Source organism: Staurois parvus, unplaced genomic scaffold (genome assembly GCF_062004578.1).
Source record: "Staurois parvus isolate SC_StPar_1 unplaced genomic scaffold, SC_StPar_1.0 ptg000001l, whole genome shotgun sequence".
In the NCBI taxonomy this organism is placed as follows: Eukaryota; Metazoa; Chordata; class Amphibia; order Anura; family Ranidae; genus Staurois; species Staurois parvus.
In genome coordinates, this window is record NW_028317797.1 from 6,552,424 (window position 1) to 6,574,639 (window position 22,216).

At 44.1% G+C, this 22,216-nt stretch overlaps 1 protein-coding gene across 2 annotated transcripts in view; it reads left to right on the forward strand.

Moving 5' to 3' along the window:
* Positions 1 to 22,216, forward strand: part of KIF16B (kinesin family member 16B) — a 273,891-nt gene that overhangs the window by 24,976 nt on the left and 226,699 nt on the right. For both annotated transcript variants that reach the window (XM_089691598.1, XM_089692251.1), the window contains exons 2-3: positions 4,450 to 4,519; positions 21,101 to 21,214. In XM_089691598.1, coding sequence (XP_089547724.1) covers positions 4,450 to 4,519; positions 21,101 to 21,214 — 184 coding nt within the window. The remainder of the gene's footprint in view (positions 1 to 4,449; positions 4,520 to 21,100; positions 21,215 to 22,216) is intronic.

Below are 22,216 nucleotides of genomic sequence, written 5' to 3' on the forward strand. Positions count from 1 at the left end.
AGTCTGCAATGTGAAGGGGCACTGTGATGTGAAGGAGTCTGCAATGTGAAGGGGCACTGTGATGTGAAGGGGTCTGCAATGTGAAGGGGCACTGTGATGTGAAGGGGTCTGCAATGTAAAGGGACACTGTGATGTGAAGGAGTCTGCAATGTAAAGGGGCACTGTGATGTGAAGGGGTCTGTTATATGAAGAGGTCCGCATTGTAAAGGGGCACTGTGATGTGAAGGGGAATTGAGGACACTGGGACTGCTTTTAAAGGGGGACCTGTGATGTAAAGGGGAGTGGGACTGTGAAGGGAGGGTGCTGAGGACACTGATCTGAAAGGCAGGCTGAAGACATTAATGTACAGAGGGGACTGTGATGTGAAGGGGGGGGGGGGGGAGTTGTGATGTGGTATAGTGCAAACATAAGATTTGGACCTCGGCTGGAAGAAAACTTTACCAACTGGACCTCTGTAAATTTTAATTGAAGACCCCAGATGTGTAGGGATTTGGCTAGTGGGGCTACCATCTAGAGAAGATGATATTTATGTGCTGGCCCCTTTAAATGCACCTGTGTTTTTATAACCACATTTCTCTCTACAAATTGTGTCTTGAGTGCCTCTGTGAAATATGAAATGTACGGTGATAGCGGTGGGTGTAGTTGGGTTTGATTTGGCTCATTGCCCCTTTATGCTCATGTGACGAGGGGGAGGAATTCTCACACAACACTAGGCTGAGCTCATTACGCACTGCAGGGTGATGTATCACCTTTCCTACACAGCCCTACATTGTTATATCACCTTCCTGTTTTCTTTAACTTCCGCTTTCCAGACGCACATACTATTGTGTTGGCATTATTGTTGAGCATTCTAGTGTCTCTCTATTTGACAGTGTAATGTTTTAAAGCTGGACTCCAGGGTCAGCACATTTTGTGTAAATACAAGAGGCATGTGTATTCATATTTGAATCTTGCTGTGCTTTGTATACTCCTTCCACATCTGTGTGATTATTCAGTGTGAAAATGTGTCTCTGTGCAGGAGCTTCCTGTGTCAAAGACCAGTCACTGCTGCTCCCTCTCCTGGTGCACAGTCATTGGTCTTGTCTCCGCCCCCTCCTGTAGTTCTCTACAGGCAGACTATTTATTTCAGGTTCTTATATAGCGCTGTCAGTTTACGCAGTGCTTTACATATATATTGTACATTCACATCAGTCCTTAACCCTCAAGGGGCGTACAATCTAAGGTCCCTAACTCACATTCATACACACACATACTAGGGCCAATTTACCTACCAGCATGTCTTTGGAGTGTGGGAGGAAACCGGAGTATCCAGAGGAAGCCCAACGAAGGCACAGGGAGAACATGCAAACTCCAGGCAGGTGGTGTTGTGGTTGCGATTTGAACCAACATCCCTAGTACTGCCAGGCAGATGTGCTAACCATTTAGCCACTGTGGCTATAGTGGGTGAGGCCTGTTGGGTCCCTCTCATAGCTCTGCTCTCTGCACAGGCACAGTGATGATGTCATTGCTCCTTTTACAATGCAATATCTGATTTTGCAGAAGCATTTGGTGTATGCAAAATGGATTTACTGTATTCTTTGTGGGTATTGAGGAACAACCTTTCTTTAAAGTTTTCTTTCTTAGAGTTCAGCTTTACCCCATATTGCTATCAATGTTCCCCTTCAGTCCTCTCCAGGGGCGGACTGATCATTTGGAAGCTCGGGCACTGCCTGAGGGCCCGGGGTCGGTAGGGGGCCCCATGACATGCTCTGGTACCTTTTTCATAGGCTTTTTTGATTTTGGGCAAGGACACAGGGGCCCCATGATCCCCTATTGCCCGGGGGCCCCATGGGTTGTCAGTCTGCCCCTGGTCCTCTCACTATACAAATAGATGCAATTTCATTGTCTGAATAAGCTGGCCATCCTGGATGCGTGTATTTGTATTTGTGTTGCAGCTTGTGTCTGTTCTACAGAAATTGCGAGATCATCTGGCCAGGATCTGAAATGGCTGGGTTATTCTGTCATTGCATAATGTTGTTGTGGCATCATATAAAGCAGGGGTGTGCAACTGTGGCCCTCCAGCTGTTGTAGAACTACAAGTCCCATGAGGCATTGCAAAACTGACATTTACAAGCTTGACTCCCAAAGGCAGAGGCATGATGGGACTTGTAGTCCACCAACAGCTGGAGGGCCACAGTTGCCAACCCCTATATAAAGGATGGTGATAAAAACTTTAGGATTTACCTTTTCAAATTTCCAGAAGTCTTTTTCTACCTCTCAGCTATGTGAGATGGGAAAGAATGCGATCTTTAGCACCTATATGGCTATACCCCTGGTGCCCTGTATGTAGCTCCGTGGCACACATGTGCGAATGGGGTCATTTGCAATGAGATGCGGGAGACTGAGCAGGTGTTTCTCCTACCTAGGTGTTTACTCAGACCAGTTAAGAAGTACTTTTCCTTCAGCCTGAGCAAGCACCTAGACAAGGGAAACAAAGAGTACTGTCTGCAGGGGCTCCAAGGACAATCCCATACGTCCCCAATATGGCAAATAGGGCTATATGCGATTGGATGCGGAGGTTTCCTTCGATTAGCTGCAGGGGGAAGCCCAATTGAAAACAATGAGAGGTTGACCGCTCCTGTAGCTATTCGAGTCACTTGCATGTAATTGCTCATGAAGTGAATGCCTGCAATTGATTGGCCCTGGAATAGACAGTCTGGGGGTTATTTACTAAAACTGGAGAGTGCAAAATCTGGTGCAGCTCTGCATAGAAATCAATCGGCTTCCATTTTTTTTTTCTTTGTCCAAGCTTAATTGAACAAGCTGAAGTTAGAAGCTGATTGGCTACCATGTACAGCTGCACCAGATTCTGAGTGCTCCAGTTTTAGTAAATCCCCCCCCAATATCTGCTTATCTTGTCAGCAATGCAGTGTCCTGTTAATGTCCTGTGCACGGATATATTAAACAATGGTGTCAGACTTCCAGGCTATCTTCTGTGAACTACATAAAAATGTCTCCTTATGTTTTCCCCCTATTTTTGTAAATCTCCCCCACTGCTTCCAATGCTGATCATTCACAGGTATTCACTAAATGAGCATTTACATGCAAATGACCACAAACTGCTGCGGGGGGTGTGGGGGGGGGGCGGGCTTTCCACCCCCCATTGTTTTCAGTGGGGCTTTCTTTCCACACCTAGTTGCAAGGAACCTCCACTAGGTCTCCCACATCTAATCACAAACTGCCCCATTCGCTAGTGTGACTGCCACCCCCCAACTGCCCATCTGAAAGAGACCTATTTCATGAGCAGTTGTACCGGTTATTCCTAGCACTAGGTGTTTCTTTTCTATATGCTTACTTACAAACCTTCTTTGGAACAGAATTAAGTTGACCCTCTGCAACAGTCCAAGTTTCTCATGTGCCCACTTGGGAAAATTAATTGCCCACCCTTGTTCTAAAGGGATGCAGACACTGCAGCTTTCCTCGTTACAACACAGAAGGTGCATCTGATTATAATGAACCATTTGCTCCCATTCAGAAACCGCTATTTATTTAAAGCAGTGTTCTCCAAACTGTGGCCCGGGGGCCGAATGTGGTCCTTTGCTTGTCTTTATCTGGCCCCGCACTATTGTAGCCAATGACACCAACACTGGGGAATAATTCCTCCCACTGACACCAACAATTGGGCATAACTCTTTCCAGTGATTCCATCAATGGACCAATATTCCTCCCACTGACACCAGCAATGAGGAACTATTCCTCCCAATTACACCAACGATGGGGCACTGTTCCTCCCAGTGACACCAACGATGGGGCACTGTTCCTCCCAGTGACACCAACGATGGGGCACTGTTCCTCCCAGTGACACCAACGATGGGGCACTGTTCCTCCCATTGTCAAAGATAGGGCTTTGTTTACACCCACTGGATGCCAGGACATTTTCTATTCCTACTGACCCTTGTCCGGCCCCCCTAAATTCTCAAGGACAGTAAAGCGGCCCTTTGTTTAGAAAGTTTGGAGACCCCTGCTTTAGAGCGACAAAAGGTAGGAATCTGCAGGAATGTTTGTTAAAATCCCTGCAATGTACATTTTTCACCCAGAGGGGATTTATTTTTTGTCAACAAGTGGAGTTACACTTTAAATCTTTTGTATCTGCCTGGAGTTTAGCTTTAAATAACAAGTTTGTATTCATGGTAACCCTCCGTGGTTTTTCTTTTGTTTTCTGGTGTGTAAAGGAGGTGTATCCCTTTAAATGGGCCTGTACTGTACTTCCAATCCTGGATGGACTCATTGCCAGTAACAGATGTGTCCTTTCTGCACCGTTATGTTACCTCTGTGTGTACGCTGCAGTATGAGAATATTAAACATAGTTTGTATAATGTCTGTATGAATGTGCGCCGAGATTATATGCACAAACATTGTGAGAACAAACGATGCTGTCGGCCTTAACACATTCTTTTATTTGTTCTTCAGGGAGAAGGATCTGGAGGCTAAATTTATTATTGAAATGGAAGGCAAGAAAACAACAATTACCAATATGAAGGCAAGTGCGATCCAATATTTATTTGTGATGAATGCTGCACTTTTAGTGGCACCCAAGGGTTTCATCTGCAGAGAAATTTATTCTGTAATCTGCCCGTATGCCTTTTTTTTTATTATAATTATATTCAAGGAAGGTGGAATTAATGAGCACGTATAATGGCCTGCGGAAGTGTATTGCAGTTCAGGTTACCCTACACCAGACAGCCATAGTAAATGTATACTGGGAATCTATATACAGCGTTGCCGATTTGAGGTCTTGGGTTCAGACGTAATGGACAAGACAAAACGTCTCATGCTGCCAGCACAAAGCTTTCCATCCTCCGCTGGGCTATTATAATGTTTCACGGAGTTTACTGGAAATACCTTAAAATTCCTGTTCATAATGGATACAGTGGAAGTGTCTGTGCATTTGTCATTGTTCATTGTTCTGCAGACAAATCCTACATTCATCTTTGCAGGTGATGTTTTTGTGAAGATGAGCACTTTTTTTTTTTTTTTTTTTTTTTTGTGAGCTAATCCTACACAGGAGGATACAGGAGATCAGAAACTATGATTCAGCTTTTGTTCGATCCCTTCTTCACTCAACAATGACGCCATTAATAAAGCATAGATAAACCCAAAAGGAAACATTTTATATATTGCAGCTTACCAAACCTTAAATGTGATGGTTGCATTAGTTTTCTTTTATAGGCTTGTTTTCATTTATTTTCACTTGGTCATCTGGTCAGTTGGATATTTTCAAACTTCTTTTAACAGACCAAGCTGTGCAGCAGAAGCAGGTAGAGTTAGTGAGTTGAGACAAACCTTGTAAAGCTGAACTATAGTCCCGTTTTCAAAAGCTACAAGCTGGCAGACAGGCTCTTTATTGCAGAATAGACATGCAGTGCCCCTTCTGAAACAAAAGAAACCTACCTGCCTGCTCACAGTCTTCATTGGAGTGTACATTGAGCTGCGCAAGCGCAGCTCTGTTTACATTCTGGTACATTACTTGTGTTCTAGGATGATTGTACTCCGGCACATGTGCAGGAGCGACATCATCCTGTACCAGTCAATGAGAATGGCCTCAGCCTGACACCTAGAAGACGCTAGGTAGTAGATGCTGATGAGGGACGTTGGACCATTGAAGGACAGGTAAACCTCAGAGTTTGGGTCCAGTTTAAAGGCTAAGTGGAGTATTGAGCGTAGCCACCCTAAGACCAGAAAAGCATTACTAGCTTAGCACCAGGTGGCAATAAAGGAGCGACATCATCCTGTACCAGTCAATGAGAATGGCCTCAGCCTGACACCTAGAAGACGCTAGGTAGTAGATGCTGATGAGGGACGTTGGACCATTGAAGGACAGGTAAACCTCAGAGTTTGGGTCCAGTTTAAAGGCTAAGTGGAGTATTGAGCGTAGCCACCCTAAGACCAGAAAAGCATTACTAGCTTAGCACCAGGTGGCAATAAAGGAGCGACATCTTCCTGTGCTGGCCAATGAGAATGGCCTCAGCCTGACACCTAGAAGATGCTAGGTAGTAGATGCCGATAAGGGACGTTGGACCATTGAAGGACAAGTAAACCTCAGAGTTTAGCTCCAGTTTAAAGGCTAAGTGGAGTACTGAGCGTAGACACCCTAAGACAAGAAGTGCATTACTGGCTTAGCACCAGGTGGCAATAAAGGAAAAAAATGACTAAAATAGAAAAGGAACTAAGCCACCACTTTTAAAGCCAAACTCCAGAAATTTAGACAATTTCTAAAATGTGCTGGTTTACTATGGGTTAAGTTCAAGGAGGTGCATGCACCTCATGGAGTTATCCTTTTTATTTACAATTAATAGTTTAATGAAGTGCTGGGAGTACCTGTAAGTAAAAAAAGAAAATACATAGATTTTAGCAGGGGCACAATTGTGCATTCTATTTTGTTTACAGGAGTCCGCAAAGCATTGCACCCACGATTAGTGGATCATGGGAGCAATGTCAAGCTCCTGCATACTCTCCCTCCAGCTCCCTGCCTACACATTTGTACAGGCTTTCAATTAAGAATTAGGAAGTGTGAATGCACTGTGAGCACGCTGATCAGTGCATCCGTAGTCGATTTGCAAGTTGTATGCCACAGTGGCAGATGGTAAATGTAGTTTATTTCAGGTACTTCTATAGCGCTGTCAGTTTACGTGGCGCTTTACATATATATTGTACATTCACATCAGTCCCTAACCCTCAAGGGGTGTACAATCTAAGGTCCCTAACTCACATTCATACATACTAGGGCCAATTTAGACGGGGTCTAATTTACCTACCAGCATATCTTTGGAGTGTGGAAGGAAACCGGAGTACCCGGAGGAAACCCACGCAGGCACAGGGAGAACATGCAAACTCCAGGCAGGTGGTGCCATGGTTGGGATTCGAACCAACGACCCTAGTACTGCCAGGCGGAAGTGCTAACCATTTAGCCACTGTGTTGCCCGTTTATTCATACATAGATCCCTGTGAATGAGTGACGTGTCTGTGCAGGGGTGAGGGGTGCTGGAACAGGGGTGCTGGTGTAATATGTGACCTGTTCTAATCTAAAAGGTGGAACCTATCCTTTAACACTGACGGGGTGGTTACAATGGTCAGTTTTTATTTTTATGTAAAATCTTTGTCCCAAAAGAGAATAAAAACGGTTGCTGTAACTGCTTCAAAGTGTCAGTTGGAGTTCAACTTTAATTTATTAGTCACTTATGCAGAGTCTACTTAAGTCTAGCCATCTGTTTAACTCTCCTCTCTCTACAGGTTGACAGTGCTGCTGACCAAGGCTGGCTACATTGCTCCTCCAGAGACACAGTGGAGGATTGAGCATAGCCACCCTAAGTCGAGAAGTGCGGTAACTGACCCAGCACCAGGTGGAAATAAAGGGAAAAAAACCCTAAAATAGAAAATTAATTCCACTACCACATTTACAGCTAACCTCCAGGAAATGAGACAATGTCTGCAATGTGCTGGCTTACAATGGGTTAAAGTGATAGTAAACTCGTTGAACAAAAAAAATAAAAGTTTCCTGCTGCAAGTGGATATCCTAATTTGTTAGTATGCATTGCATACTAGCACATTATGAAAGACTTGCCTTAGAGCAAAGCCCTGCAGTGGCGCGCTGTCACTGCTGACATGGCTTCCATTTTCACACTGTCTTGCTTCTGGGTTCCCGGGCTGCGGCTGCTCGAATGGCTGAGCCGCTGATGTCACTCCAGCACATGCGCCTGGGAGTTTCGGCCATGGAACACAGCTCTGAAGGAATGGCGTGCGTATGCTGTTCCTTCAGAGCACATGCGTCAGCGATGTCACTTGGCTGCTGCTCTGTAGATTATCTCCTAAAAGGTGGAAGTTTAGGACATATTCATTTATTGTATTATTATATAGCTTTATTATAGGCTTGCCTGTAGGTAAAAATATAAAACAAGAATTTACTACCATGCCCCTAATGGACTTATCTTTTTTATTTGCAATCAACGGTTTTAGTGAGTCGCTATACTCCACGGGCTTTGATAGGAGAGGTGCTGCTTTCTCACACAGCAGCAGGCCTGTCTGTCCCTCTGTTGCCCATTCACAGAAGGCTTTGTATTTTGTGAATTCACATAATATGAAGCACTCTGTGATTGGACAATTGGAGAAGAGGGGTGGGGAGAGTGGTTACGTGCAGCTACCGGAGCTGAGACCAGAAGGTCCAGTGCCGGAGCACCGGAATTCTAGCAATAGCTATGTTCCTAGCGCTCATTAAAGTGGAACTTTAGTCCAGTAATACACTGTCTCACCCTGCTCTGCACATGCCCAGTTGCTCTCTATTTTTCTGCATTGTGCCCAATTTGTAGAGGTTGATCTCCTGACAACCTAAAAATTTAATGCTGGTCAGGGGCTCTGGGCTTCAACAAAATGGCAGCCTCCAGCAGGAAGAAACATGAACAATGCTGGGGGCAATTTACAACACACACTAATTTTGGTAGCATAATTATTAATGTGGAATATATGTTTCTTGCTAAAGTACAATATTTTCAATAAGTTACTATGGGTAAAGTTTCACTTTAAACATTTAAATTGTAAGTTAAAGAGAGAAATCCCCAAGGTGACTTGCACCTCCATATAATCCAACACATTTTAGAAAACTGTGTTGTTCAGCCTTAAGGATTGACAAGCTGCAATATATATATATATATATATATATATATATATATTTTTTTTTTGCGTCTAGATTTTTTAAAATCTAAGTTTTTGGTCTCCCATAGGTGACTGCTGTTGTATTTTTAATGTGTTTTCATTAACTGCCCCCCATCGGCAGTCCTGGCTCCTCTCCCCTGCTGAGAGGCCCCAATTGCAATATTCAAAATAAACTCCTCCATCAATCCATGTCTCCATGCTTTATTTTGTTGAGAAATCATTTTGAAAAACACCTCCCTGGCATTTCTGGCAGTGGCCATCTTGACTAAGAGCAGATGATTCATGTAGCAGTTACTTCCTGGAATCTATATTTAGCTCAGGCATTGGCTGAGCTGAGAACCCTCCCTCCCCTCTTGAAGACTCCTGGGATGTATGACATGTGCCTAGGCATGGAAGCCAGGAAGTAATGGAAGGGATGCAAAAAAAAAGGTTAAAACAAGTAAATATGATATACTTTCCTATCTACTGTATTTACTAATGCTAGCAAGCATAAGGATTAGAAATGGTCCATGTTGATTGAGAGAGCAAAGTTCCATTTTAAGGTAAAAAACATTCTGCTTTTAGAACCTCTTTAATAATATGTAAACCAACCAAATTTTTATTATCACTCGAGTAGATACGTATACAGCAGCTTGCCAGTTTTTTGTTTTTTCTTTTATACTCTGTCATTTTAGGTGTGAAGTGCATTGCTTTTTGACAGCTACAACAGCATTCGTCACTGTAATTGGAGAATAGCTTCTGTATTGGTATATCTATACCTGCTCTCTCTTGTTTGCCTTGGATGATAGAAATAATTATAGAGCGAGCCCTGTGCTGTGAATTGGTCTTTACACTGACACATGATAGGCTATTTGGCCATTTCATCTTTGGACCTGAAGCAGTGAACTGTACCAAAAAGCAAAAAAGGGGGATTATCTATCTTCAGTTTGTGAAAAATGTGGTCAGTCTTCTTCTGTAAAGTCCAGAACAATATACAGAAGAAAGCTTGTGTCCTTAATCCGCAAATGGTAGAGAAAGCAAAGTTCTGAAATGATGCATACAACTAATTGAAAGTTAATTATTTGTTGAAACTATTATGTGAGTGACCTTCGTCTTGGCCACAGGCCTATGTGACAATAAATGCAAATAGACAATAAATGCAAAATAGGCCTGCAATTACCCAGTTACCAATGTAAGCAATTCTATATAAAGTGCTAGTATATTACATAAAGTGCTGTAGTGTAAAAAAATTCATGTAACGCTACCTTTACAGGGGCCCCTTAATAATGCCTGGCCCTAGTGGTTGCCCTGACTTTGCAAGCTTTCTGACACTCTGGGTTCAGACATATTTCAGTAGTGAAGAATAGGGGTGCACCGAAATTTCGGTGGCCGAAATATTTTGTCTGCAAACACCCCTATCGGCCGTTGGTCGATATAAAAAAAAAAGCACTGATACAGGTGCCAAAAATAACCCCGCTGCCCCTTGTCGCTGAACTATGCTGCCATCACCGCCCACCGCTCAGTAGTTCTCAGCCTTACCTGAGAAATCACCGACTGATCCCGGCACTGGGCATAGAGATTAGTGAAGGAAAGATGGCCTCCTCTCGCCTCTATGCCCTTGGTTCCATCACCTTGTAAACAAGGCCATTTTTTTTCTTAAAGCACTAGATCAATGCTGTTTTTGATCTGATGCTTTACATTGTAGGAGAGATGTGGGGGCTTACTGACCCCCATATCTTTCCATAAAGAGGACCTGTTACTAATTATTTCTATCACAAGATGTCACGGTGTGCTGTCACCCTCCCCCCTCCTCCCCCTTGCCGCGTCCTCATCCCACACAGCCTCCGAGGCCAGGCTGTGCGGGATGGGGAGAGGGGACCCGGCCAGCCTTTACCTCCTGCTGCTGTCCTGGGGGCCACTGCTGTTGTGGGAGGTCCGGGTTGGGACCGGGCCTCCGCAGGCATCCCCGCTGGCGCTCTGCATGAGCCCCCTCACCAAAGGTGAGACCCCCAAGCAAAGGGGAGACGGCCTGCCCCTACTTGAGACCCTCAAGCTGAGGGGAAACTGCCTGCCAGCTACCTGAGACCTCCGAGCTAAAGGGAGGCCGCCTGCCCCTACCTGAGACCCTCCAGCTGAGGGGAAACGGCCGGCCTGTTGCCCGAGACCCCAGTCCAGGGGTAGATCGCCTGCCTGCTGCCCGAGACCCCAGTCCAGGGGTACATCCCCTGCCTGCTGACTGCTGTGAGGGCCCATGCCTACTGACTGCTGAGCCCTTGAAGAAGCTGACCGCTGTGAGGACCCCTGCCTGCTGATCACTGCTGTCCCCTGAAACGCTGGCCGCTGTGAGGGCCGCCGTCTGTTGCTGAGGGTCCCTGGAAGCTACCTGCTGCTGAGTGTCTGCAAGTCGCCTGTGTTGAGGCCAGACACCACAGCCAAGGTCCCGTTGAGTCCCCATGAGCCCGCTTACCGTGGGTGTCCCTACAAGCCGCATGTCGCGGAGTGCCATGAACTGTCCTCATTGAGTGTCTTTCAGAGTTCAATAAAGCTTTGTGTGTTCCCCATCTTCTTTGTGTGTTCTGTCCTGCCTACGCTTCCGTCACACAAGGGATGCATTCAGTGAAGTTAAACAGATAAGCTGCAGTACTGCTCAAAGCAAAGGTCTCTTGGTAACTGAGGAGTAAAGGTGTCTGCAGGCAGTGTCTCTAGAGTGATGACAGAGGTTGGGCATCTGCCTACTCACCAATCCTATGGGCAGCACGGCCTCCTAGGAACGAGAGTCCAGGCTTTTGTCTGTTTACAGGGAGAGATACTGCCTGACAGCCTGTCAGCGCGGTGAGCAGAGATGTCTGTGTGAAGGCTGAACAGTGACAGTCCCAATGCAGAGAAGCTGATGCAATCCCAGTGTGGTAGTCGGGGTCACCTTCAATGGATAAGTTCACCTTTGGGAACATGTTCCATCCATGTTATGGTGGAACATGTAACCTGTTCCCCCTCCTGCAGCTGCTGTGCAATCCAAGCCCTCTGTGTGGCTGCAGAACGGGGAGAGGTTCCGTACCAGCTGTCACTTTCTGAAAAGCGTGCGGCCGTGCAGGGCTTTGCCCACATGGTTGTGTCATTCATTCACAAAGTTCTGTGAATGCATCAACCACGTGTGCCGACACCCTTTTCAGATGTTGGCTTGTAGTTCTCAATGGACTACCACGGTGCTGTTGAGCGCCGTGGTAGTTCATTGATTCTTCCTGTCAGTGTGAAACTGCCTGCCCATACGATGTACTGATTGCATGATGGCAGACAGATTACACTGACCTTTTTTTTTATTTTTTAAAAGGTGAAATTATCCTTTTAAAGTTAATGGTGCTCTGTGCAATTCTTCTGGCAAGCAATTTTCTGACTGCTACTGCTGCCTTCCAGCCGCCACACTCACCAGTAAGTATTGAACCCCTATATGAGAAGAAGAAAGGTGACACTGTGCTCACAATTGGTTCATAACCTTTGTTACTGATTTGATGTTTCTTTATCACTTTCCTGGAAATATTATGCTCTGTAAGGAATTCTAAAAGAGAAACCAGGGTACCACCGTTTTTTTTTTGTTTAAACCCCCCATTAACCTATAAAAACACAATACTCTCACATGTATGGTGCCTCTCACACCTACAATAATCTTCCAATAAATTTCTTGATGACGTGTTCGATGTGATGGAACGTGTAGACTTCCTCCATTTGGAGCACACGCTGGCTCCATAGCAGTATGTAGTGGCGCTTTGAAAGTGCTAAAGTTAGGCGAGCTTTGTTTGAACAAGATTGTGTAGGTTGTGTTCTGTCTCTCAAGGTTGGGTCATTATTGATTGCAGCTGAAATTACAGATTGATTATCTTGTTCTTACTAAATGCATCTCATATGATTCATACTCTAAATTGGATTTGTTCTGTGAGTGCAGCACAGAAGTTGTACAGTTGTGTCCAAAATTATTCAACCCCCACTGAAATTGAGTGTTTTGGCCAGTTTGACATTGCTTTTGATCATTCAGTCATCTTGCTTACATTTACATTAAAGAGGCACTTGTAGGTCAGACAAATATAACATAACAGTTATAATGAAATAACCACAAATGTCTTTTCTGTGCTCACAGCATTATCAGTTTTATTCAACCCCCAAGTGACATTCAATCTTAGTACTTAGTACAGCATCCTTTTACAGTTATAACAGCTTTTAAACGTGAAGCATAGCTTGACACAAGTGTCTTGCAGCGATCTACGGGTATCTTCGCCCATTCTTCATGGGCAAAGGCCTCCAGTTCAGTCACATTCTTAGGCTTGCGCACTGCAACTGCTTTCTTTAAGTCCCACCAGAGGTTCTCAATCGGATTTAAGTCTGGTGACTGCGATGGCCACTCCAAAATGTTCCAGCCTTTCCTCTGCAACCATGCTCTAGTGGACTTGGAGGTATGCTTGGGATCATTGTCCTGTTGAAAGGTCCAACGTCTCCCAAGCCTCAGGTGTGTGACGGACTGCATCACGTTTCCATCCAATATCTCCTGGTACTGAAGAGAATTCATGGTACCTTGCACACGCTGAAGCTTCCCTGTACCTGCAGAAGCAAAACAGCCCCAAAGCATGATTGACCCTCCACCATGCTTCACAGTAGGCAAGGTGTTCTTTTCATCATAGGCCTTGTTCTTCCTCCTCCAAACATAGCGTTGATCCATGGGCCCAAACAGTTCTAATTTTGTTTCATCAGTCCACAGAACACTATCCCACAACTTTTGTGGTTTGTCCACATGGCTTTTGGCATACTGCAGTCGACTCTTCTTATTCTTTGGAGACAGCAAGGGGGTACGCCTGGGAGTTCTGGCACGGAGGCCTTCATTACGCAGTGTGCGTCTTATTGTCTGGGCTGAAACTTCTGTACCCACATCTGACAAATCTTTTCTCAGTTCCTCAGCAGTCACACGGGGACTTCTCTCCACTCTACGCTTCAGGTAGCGCACAGCAGTCGAAGTCAGCATCTTCTTTCTGCCACGACCAGGTAGCGTTTCAACAGTGCCCTTTGCCTTGAATTTGCGAATGATGCTTCCTAAGGTGTCTCTTGGTATGTTTAACATCTTTGCAATCTTCTTATAGCCATTGCCCTTCCTGTGAAGAGAAATCACCTCTTCTCTTGTCTTCCTGGACCATTCTCTTGCCTTCACCATGTTTGTAACCACACCAGTAAATGTCTAGAAGGAGCTGAGTATCACAGTCATTTTAAAGCTGCCTAATTGGTGCTTATTATGCTTGATTGCTGCTCGGTGACATCCACAGGTGTTTTCAATACCTGATGGAAAGCACCTGTATGAACCTCTGTTCTTCAGAGTGGTAGTCTTTAAGGGGTTGAATAATTGTGGCAATGAAGAAACCACATAAGAACCATTTACTACTGTATTACATAAACAATTGATGTCATTTTAGTTGCATTTGGGTAGTTACAACGTCCTTGTAGGATTTGATTCTGAATACAATTCCAAATGTACACTATAGTCCCTAAACCCCTTTACAGCATTGGGGGTTGAATAATTTTGGACACAACTGTATATGTCAAGGTAATGCAGGCCATAGATGGGGAGAAAAACGGCAGATTTTTCTTTTAAAAAACGAAAATTCGGTCGTTCAAGCGGCCGACGTTGCCATCAATGGTAAAAAAAAATCGGCCGATTTTCATCCCTTCTACAGCCAGCAAAAAGTGTCCCTGAAGACAAATAGCTCTGCTATTTCTGACAGTTCCTTGACATTTACAGCGGTTGAAACATTGTATCTATTTATTTCCATTTAGGATACAGATGTTTTTATTCGGAAACAAATAGATACAATGTTTCAACCGCTGTAAATGTCAAGGAACTGTCGGAGAACTGTCAGAAATAGCGGAGCTCTCTGCAGAGATACTTTTTGCTGGACTGGAATTATTCTTATTTTCATCCTACTTCTTCTTCTTCTTCTTCATCCTCATCCTCTTCTTCTTCTTCTTCTTCTTCATCCTCATCCTCTTCTTCATCCTCATCCTCTTCTTCTTCATCCTCATCCTCTTCTTCTTTTTCATCCTCATCCTCTTCTTCATCCTCATCCTCTTCTTCATCCTCATCCTCTTCTTCTTCTTCTTCATCCTCATCCTCTTCTTCTTCATCCTCATCCTCTTCTTCTTCCTCTTCTTCTTCTTCATCCTCATCCTCATCTTCTTCTTCCTCATCCTCATCCTCTTCTTCATCCTCATCCTCTTCTTCTTCTTCCTCATCCTCATCCTCATCCTCTTCTTCTTCTTCATCCTCATCCTCCTCCTCTTCTTCTTCTTCATCCTCATCCTCTTCTTCATCCTCATCCTCTTCTTCATCCTCATCCTCTTCTTCATCCTCATCCTCTTCTTCATCCTCATCATCATCATCCTCTTCTTCTTCATCATCCTCTTCTTCTTCTTCTTCATCCTCATCCTCTTCTTCTTCATCCTCATCCTCTTCTTCTTCATCCTCATCCTCTTCTTCTTCATCCTCATCCTCTTCTTCTTCATCCTCTTCTTCATCCTCTTCCTCTTCTTTTTCTTCTTTTTGTCTTCCTCTTGCAGGTCACTGCTCATGCGCAGATTTTTTTCCAACTTTACCGAAAAAAAAAAACGGCCAAAATACCGAAAATCGGCCGACCAAATCGCCCACTAACGATCCGAAAATCGGCCGATTTTATTTTCGGCCGAAAAATCGGCCGATTTTCGACCCATCTATGGCCTGCATAAGTGGTGTAAAGGAAGAATCACATTTTTGACCTGATAACTTCCATTTCTTGGGTTGCGTAAGCACTGGGCTGTGTGTTGAGTTAAAGAATAGTTTTAAAGTGTTTGTAAATCCTTGCATATACCCAGTGAAGTGACTAGCCTCGGGTGATGCACAGAGATGAAACAACTCCCCCTATATAAGTTGTACCTGTTTATCTGTAGTCTTCTTTTCACTACATGCGTTCAAAGTTCTGAATTTATAAAGCTTGTCTGAGAGTTCAGAAAGAAGGGGGTGGGGAGCTGATCTTGCACTCTGCAAAACTCAGTGAGGAGAGCTGAGAATGGATTGGAGGGAAGAGACACACCTCTTCCTCCACACAGCACACAGGAACAGAGCTGGGGCTGTCGATCTGCTGGAGGTCCCTCCCCTGTCACTATTTTTCTCTTGGTAACAGGAAAACCTGTCAGACGTGACTCATGCTCATAGCAGAGGAATGAAGCAGCAGACAGATATGATATATAAAATATGTATGCAGCGCTAAAAAAAATATAAAATCAGGTGAAGAATCAAATAAATCAGAAATTGCACAATATCATAATACAGCAACTCAGTCCATACATAGTGGTAAAGCAAAGTGATTATGTGCAAGTGTTCATAAATCCGTAATAGAAGGATAACCGTGACTCTTGTGCTCTTGAGAGTGTACAAACATTGCACTAACCAGATAGCGCATTATCTGCGCGTGGAGCAATTAAGACCTGCTCCTGGTGCTCTGGACTTGAAATGCCAGGAAGATGCACATAATCACTTTGCTTTACCACTATGTATGGACTGAGTTGCTGTATTATGATATTGTGCAATTTCTGATTTATTTGATTCTTCACCTGATTTTATATTTTTTTTAGCGCTGCATACATATTTTATATTTCTTATACTGGGTCTTAGAGGTTTATGCTAGAAGCTTGATATTATTGTTCCCAGCGCTCAATTGCCACTTTTATAGACAGATATGATACTTGGCGCTCTAGATCAGTGTTTCTCTACCTTCTTCCAGTCAAGGCGCCTTGAAAATTATTTTCATTCTTGAGGCACCCTAGTTAAGGCTTGGTTCAAACTACTGCACGTCGGGGAATGTGCGCAAAATTGCTTGCATTCCCAACACGCACACAAATGCACTGCTCTTTAGCAGACGTACAAGAGTGTGATTAATTCCTAATGTTACCTTCATGCATTAGCAATTGCAGTGTGTTTTTGGTGTGGTGCTATTTAAAAAAAAAAAAATGGTTTGGGACTAGGGCCAGTTCACACCAGAAAGTGGTATGGGACAGGATTGCTCCACGTTCATTTCCTGCACTGCAGGTGGTTGCAGTGCCCTTGTGATTTGCATGTAGGCGCCAATGCATTGTTAATGGCATCCCAAACACAGATCGCAAATGCAGTGTGTTTTTAAGGCACCAGATTGCACTCAAATGAATGGGCTGCAAAATCATACTGTATGTTCCCTTCTCTGCTAACCTCTGCACCGCAATCCCCCCCTACCCACCTTTGGACCCCATCCCCCTGCTAATCTCTGCACCCCACACCCCTTCTGCTCACCTCTGTACTGCAACCCCCCTCTCTTGTCACCTTGGTACCCCAGACCCCCCTCTCTTCTCACCTTGGTACCCCAAACCCCCCTCTCTACTCACCTTGGTACCCCAAACCCCCCTCTCTGCTCACCTTCATATCCCAAAACTTCATCTTTGCTCACCTCCACCCCCCCAACCCCTCTCTTCTCACCTCCACACCACAAAACTCCCTCTGTGCCCTCCACACCCCAAACCCCCCTCTATGCTCACCTCCACACCCCCTATCTGCTCTCCTCTCTACCCCAAACCCCCCTCTGCTCACCTGCACACCCAAAAACTCCCTCTCTGCTCACCTCCACACCCCCAACCCCTCTCTTCTCACTTCCACACCCCAACCCCTCTCTTCTCACCTCCACACTCCTAACCCCTCTCTTCTCACCTCCACACTCACAACCCCTCTCTTCTCTACACTCCCAACCCCTCTCTTCTCACCTCCACACTTCCAACCCCTCTTTTCTCACCTCCACACTTCCAACCCCTCTCTTCTCACCTCCACACTCCCAACCCCTCTCTTCTCACCTCCACACCCCCAACCCCTCTCTTCTCACCTCCACACCCCAAAACCCCCTCTCTTCTCACCTCCACACCCTCAACCCCTCTCTTCTCACCTCCACACTCCCAACCCCTCTCTTCTCACCTCCACACTCCCAACCACTCTCTTCTCACCTCCACACCCCAAAACCCCCTTTCTGCTCACCTCCACAGCCCAACCCCTCTCTTCTCACCTCCACACTCCCAACCCCTCTCTGCTCTCATTCACACCCCTAAACCCTTTCTACTCACCTCCACACCCCAAACCCCTCTCTGCTCACCTCCACGCCCCAAACCCCTCTCTGCTCACCTCCACGCCCCAAACCCCTCTCTGCTCACTTCCACGTTGCACTCTCTGCTCACCTCCATACCACAAAACCTCCTGTTGTCACTCCTATGTACACCACTATCCCTGCTAAATGCTACAAGCTAACCTCCACCCTCCCTGTTGGTCCCCTCTACACCCTGCTTTCCACTTACCAGAGCCTTGGGTCAGGCCGTTCTTCCATTGCTACCCACACAGCTGTGGGTGGTGCTGGCTGGTTACTGTTCTGTAGGGGAAGGCGAAGAGCTCAGGATTCAGAAAGCTGCCTTCCCCTGCCATTGCTTTGCATTGTACTGTGCCAACCGAGCGCTTGCTCTTATATTATTCATCAGAGTGGGAGTTAGGTTGGATCTGACAGCGTTTTCAAGCACGATTCCACAGCAACCCTGAGGACCTCAGGCAGCACCCTGGGGTGCCATGGCACCCAGATTGAGAAACCCTGCTCCAAATTGAGACAAGTACGCACTATAGAGGGATATGCTTTGTTCATATTTAATGTCTGAGGTTTATAACCACTTTAAAGCAAACCTGTGATTTACCCTTGCAGAGCAAAGCAATTGGTTGCTTTAATGCCTCCCCCCCCCTCCCCCCCAGCAGCATAGACTCACCTTCTCTTCATTCCTCTGCTGCTCTGTTCTTCTGTGAGTGAAGGAAATGCCTCATTCATCTTGGAATAGAGAACATGTGACATTCATTTGCCAGTGTTGGTGTTTGGTGATTTTGCTCATAGATGTTGCATGGGGCAAGAAAAGAGTTCTCAATCCTGTGTTCTCCAATAGAGCAACTTGGAGCGTACCTAGTGCTTGTTTCCTTGATTTCAGCAAATTAACGGAGTGGCAGGGAATGAAGGAAAGGGCAGTATGTGCTGCTGGGAAGAGGGGCATTAAAGTGACATAAGATCTTGTGTGGTTTTTTTTTTTTTTCTTTTTGGCATGCATAGATTTGGCAAAATATGCTTTGCTAAATGAGAGTCCATTTGATTTGCATCTGATTTTGTTCAGTAACTTTTGCTTGATTGATATCTTGACAAATATAAAAGCATTACATGCATGAAATAATAATATGCACATTTGCTGGTATTTTTTTTTCTCATATTTATGCATATTTTATTATTTATTGGTACTTTAGAAAACTTTAGTGTAATAGAGAGACAGCACTATTTATATAGCACCATCATCTCCCTGTACAAAGCAATGGATAGAACAAGGGAAGCTAGTACATGCAATGCAATACATAAAATGTGCCAAAGACAAGTACATTTGCTTAGCAAAATGTTGGAACAACGAGGAACAATAAAGGAGATGGCCCTTCCTATACAAGCTTGTAGTCTGGAGATACAGGGTGGGAACAAGCAGTAAGGGAAGTGATTAAGCTGTATATGAAGTGCCAATGTGTGCCTTGCTAGATGATGCATTAGTCACTGAGGTCTGAATTCCCCCCCTGCTGAGTTGCAGCTAGAGCCAGGATTCAACAGAGGGCGTGTTGGACCTTTACAGAGAGACCACTGCTTCAACAAAGATGGCAAGGGTCTCACTCTGCCCTTGCTGGCAGGGGAAAGGCTACTTTCTTAAGAAAAGAAACAGAAAAACATTGATTAGCTTTGGTTTTGATACATCTAGAATATACTTTGCTGATTTAGGGTACTTGCACGCAGTACTGACATTTGAACATCAGTATTCCTGGCCAAACTTTGAGGCGCTTTTGCGCATACCCGCGCAGGTTCCTAAAATAAATTTTACCTTCCAGAATGGAATATTTTTAGGGTTGTATTGTACGTGCATATACACATAATATACTAACCGGCAGCTTCGATTTTTTTTTTTTTTTTTTTTTTTTTTAATTAACTCGCCTGTATACAGCACATATTTATGCATCTGTGTGTACAGTCACATTGAAAACAATGGTCTGCATTTACGATCGTATTAATGGTATGCCTGAAAATGCTGAGTATTTAGGCAGCAGTGTGCAAGAGGCTTTAGACCTTTTTCACAAGGGAGTAAAAATGCCACATTTTTTACTGATCTGAACACAGGTGCATTGTTGTCTACAGAACAATGCACACAGCTGCATAAGGATTAATGATACAGTATATAGGATATGATGAGTAGAGAACTGTTAAATAAAAATAGAAAGTTTTACGTTCCGAGTGCAGTAATTTACGCTGGTAATTAGAAGAGGATGAAGAATATTTTTTTTATGCATGTACATGCATATGCACATTTTACATGCTTGTATGCGCGAGGTCTTTATGAAACATTTTATCTTTCAGTCAACAAGATCCTGAATATAAAAATTGGTAAATTATTATAGCTGTGTGCAAGAGGCCTAAAAGTGAAACTTTTTATTTGGGATTTTAGGGCCCTTTCACACTGCTCCTCTGAAAAAATGCATATGCGCTTTTTGGTGTGTTTTTTCTGGGTTCCTGACTCCTGTGAAAACATGGGTATGTGACTTAAAAAGCACACCAAAAATGCATATATTTTATGCATTTTCCATTCATTTTAGTGCATTTTTGGTGTTCTTTTTAAACATGCACTGACACAGCATGCAGGACTTTTAAAAATACACTGCACCTGTGGCATATTGGTGTGAAGAGTTTGATAGGATTTAAAGGCATTTTTGTTATGACTTTTAACTCCTTGGCACCAAGCTCACGCAAATATGCAGCCTTCTCGGTGGCTGGGCCTTGGCGCTGAGGGTCCGCATATTTGCGTACCTGATATAAACAAAGGATGTGCCGAGAGTTCCCCCGGCGCCTCATGGAGAGGTCTCAATCACTGCTTGCGATCGGGAGCTTTACGATCATGTGACAGCCAGGCACGGAGGTCACATGACCCTAAACCCTACTCCACCTCCCGGCATCAAAAACCCCTTAAAGGGCCGGGAGTTTCCGGCCCCAAGAGATTAAACACCAAAAGCGCATAAAAAAAAAACTGAACCGCGTGAAAGAGCCCTAAGGAAGTGAGAAGACTTAGAAGTAGACCACAGCCAGTAATCCTAAACAGTAGGATGCTGAGTTGGGGAGCCAAAAAATGGATAGATGTGAATATCCTAAACATAAAGATAATATTTACAACCAAATAAACTGGTTTTCTGAAAATCCTGGGAAAGGTAACCTACTTGCAGTAGCTTAGTGTGAAGGCTGCTTTGGGATGCTCTGTATATTGACATAACAAGAATATGTTTTCCTAACCAGGAATATTTTTTGTTTTTGCACAGTTGCCGGATGGGATAACTGGGGACTCTGGGCGAGAACGGACCAAAACATTTACCTACGACTTCTCCTACTTCTCAGCGGACCCGAAAAATGCAAACTACATATCTCAAGAATGGGTACGCATTTCCAAGAATCGGCCCATAATTGTTCACTTTACATAAATTCTCTGTATTTTTTACAATCGTGTTTTGCCTCACGTCGTACTGATGTGCAATGGGATTTTAAACCTGTTAAAATGTGATTGTGTTGGTGGAGGGGGGAGCTGCTTTGTATTCACAGCAAACTTACAGCATTTTCTAGCTGCTCAGAGAATGCTGTTATTGTTCGGAATAGCTTGGGTTTTAAAGGGAGTTTGATGTGCTTATGACCTTAAAATTATAGAGAAATCTGGAAAACTGAATAAATGGCATTTATATTTCACTTTCCTTTTGGGGTGAGTTTCACATATATTTAGAGTTATTCAGTAAGGATGGAAATTCTTGCAGTATAATTTCTGAATGTCAAACCTTGTCTTTCTTTAAAAGTGTTTTGTGTATTTATATGAATTCAGAGCTGGTTTTCTAAAAGCCCTATGCAAAATTCTAATGGGCTTATTGAAAAAAAATGCGAGCGATTAGTGGGATTTGGTTTTAAACCAACCTCTCCTAAAAAATGCTGATTTACCTTTCTGTCCTGATTCAGTTGCTTCATACATACATACATACATACATACATACATACATACATACATACAATTTATTTAATTCTTTATTGAGCAAGGTTTCCAATAATGCATGGTTCAAAGGGAAGGACCATTGTACGACCCAGCACATCTTGCACAGCAAGTACATGAGTCTATCAAATGTTACATGGTGAATATGCCGTGTCTACACAACCCTGTTAAAATGTCAGGTTTTTGTGATGTAAAAAAATTAGACAAAGATAAAATAATTTCAGAACTTTTTCCACATTTTTAATGCAACGTATAAACTGTACAACTCAATTAAAAACAAACTGAAATCTTTTAGGGGGAAGTAAACATAAAAAACTAACATAATGTGGTTGCATAAGTGTGCACACCCTCTTATAATTGGGGATGCAGCTGTGTTCAGAATTAAGCAATCTCTTTCACAATCATG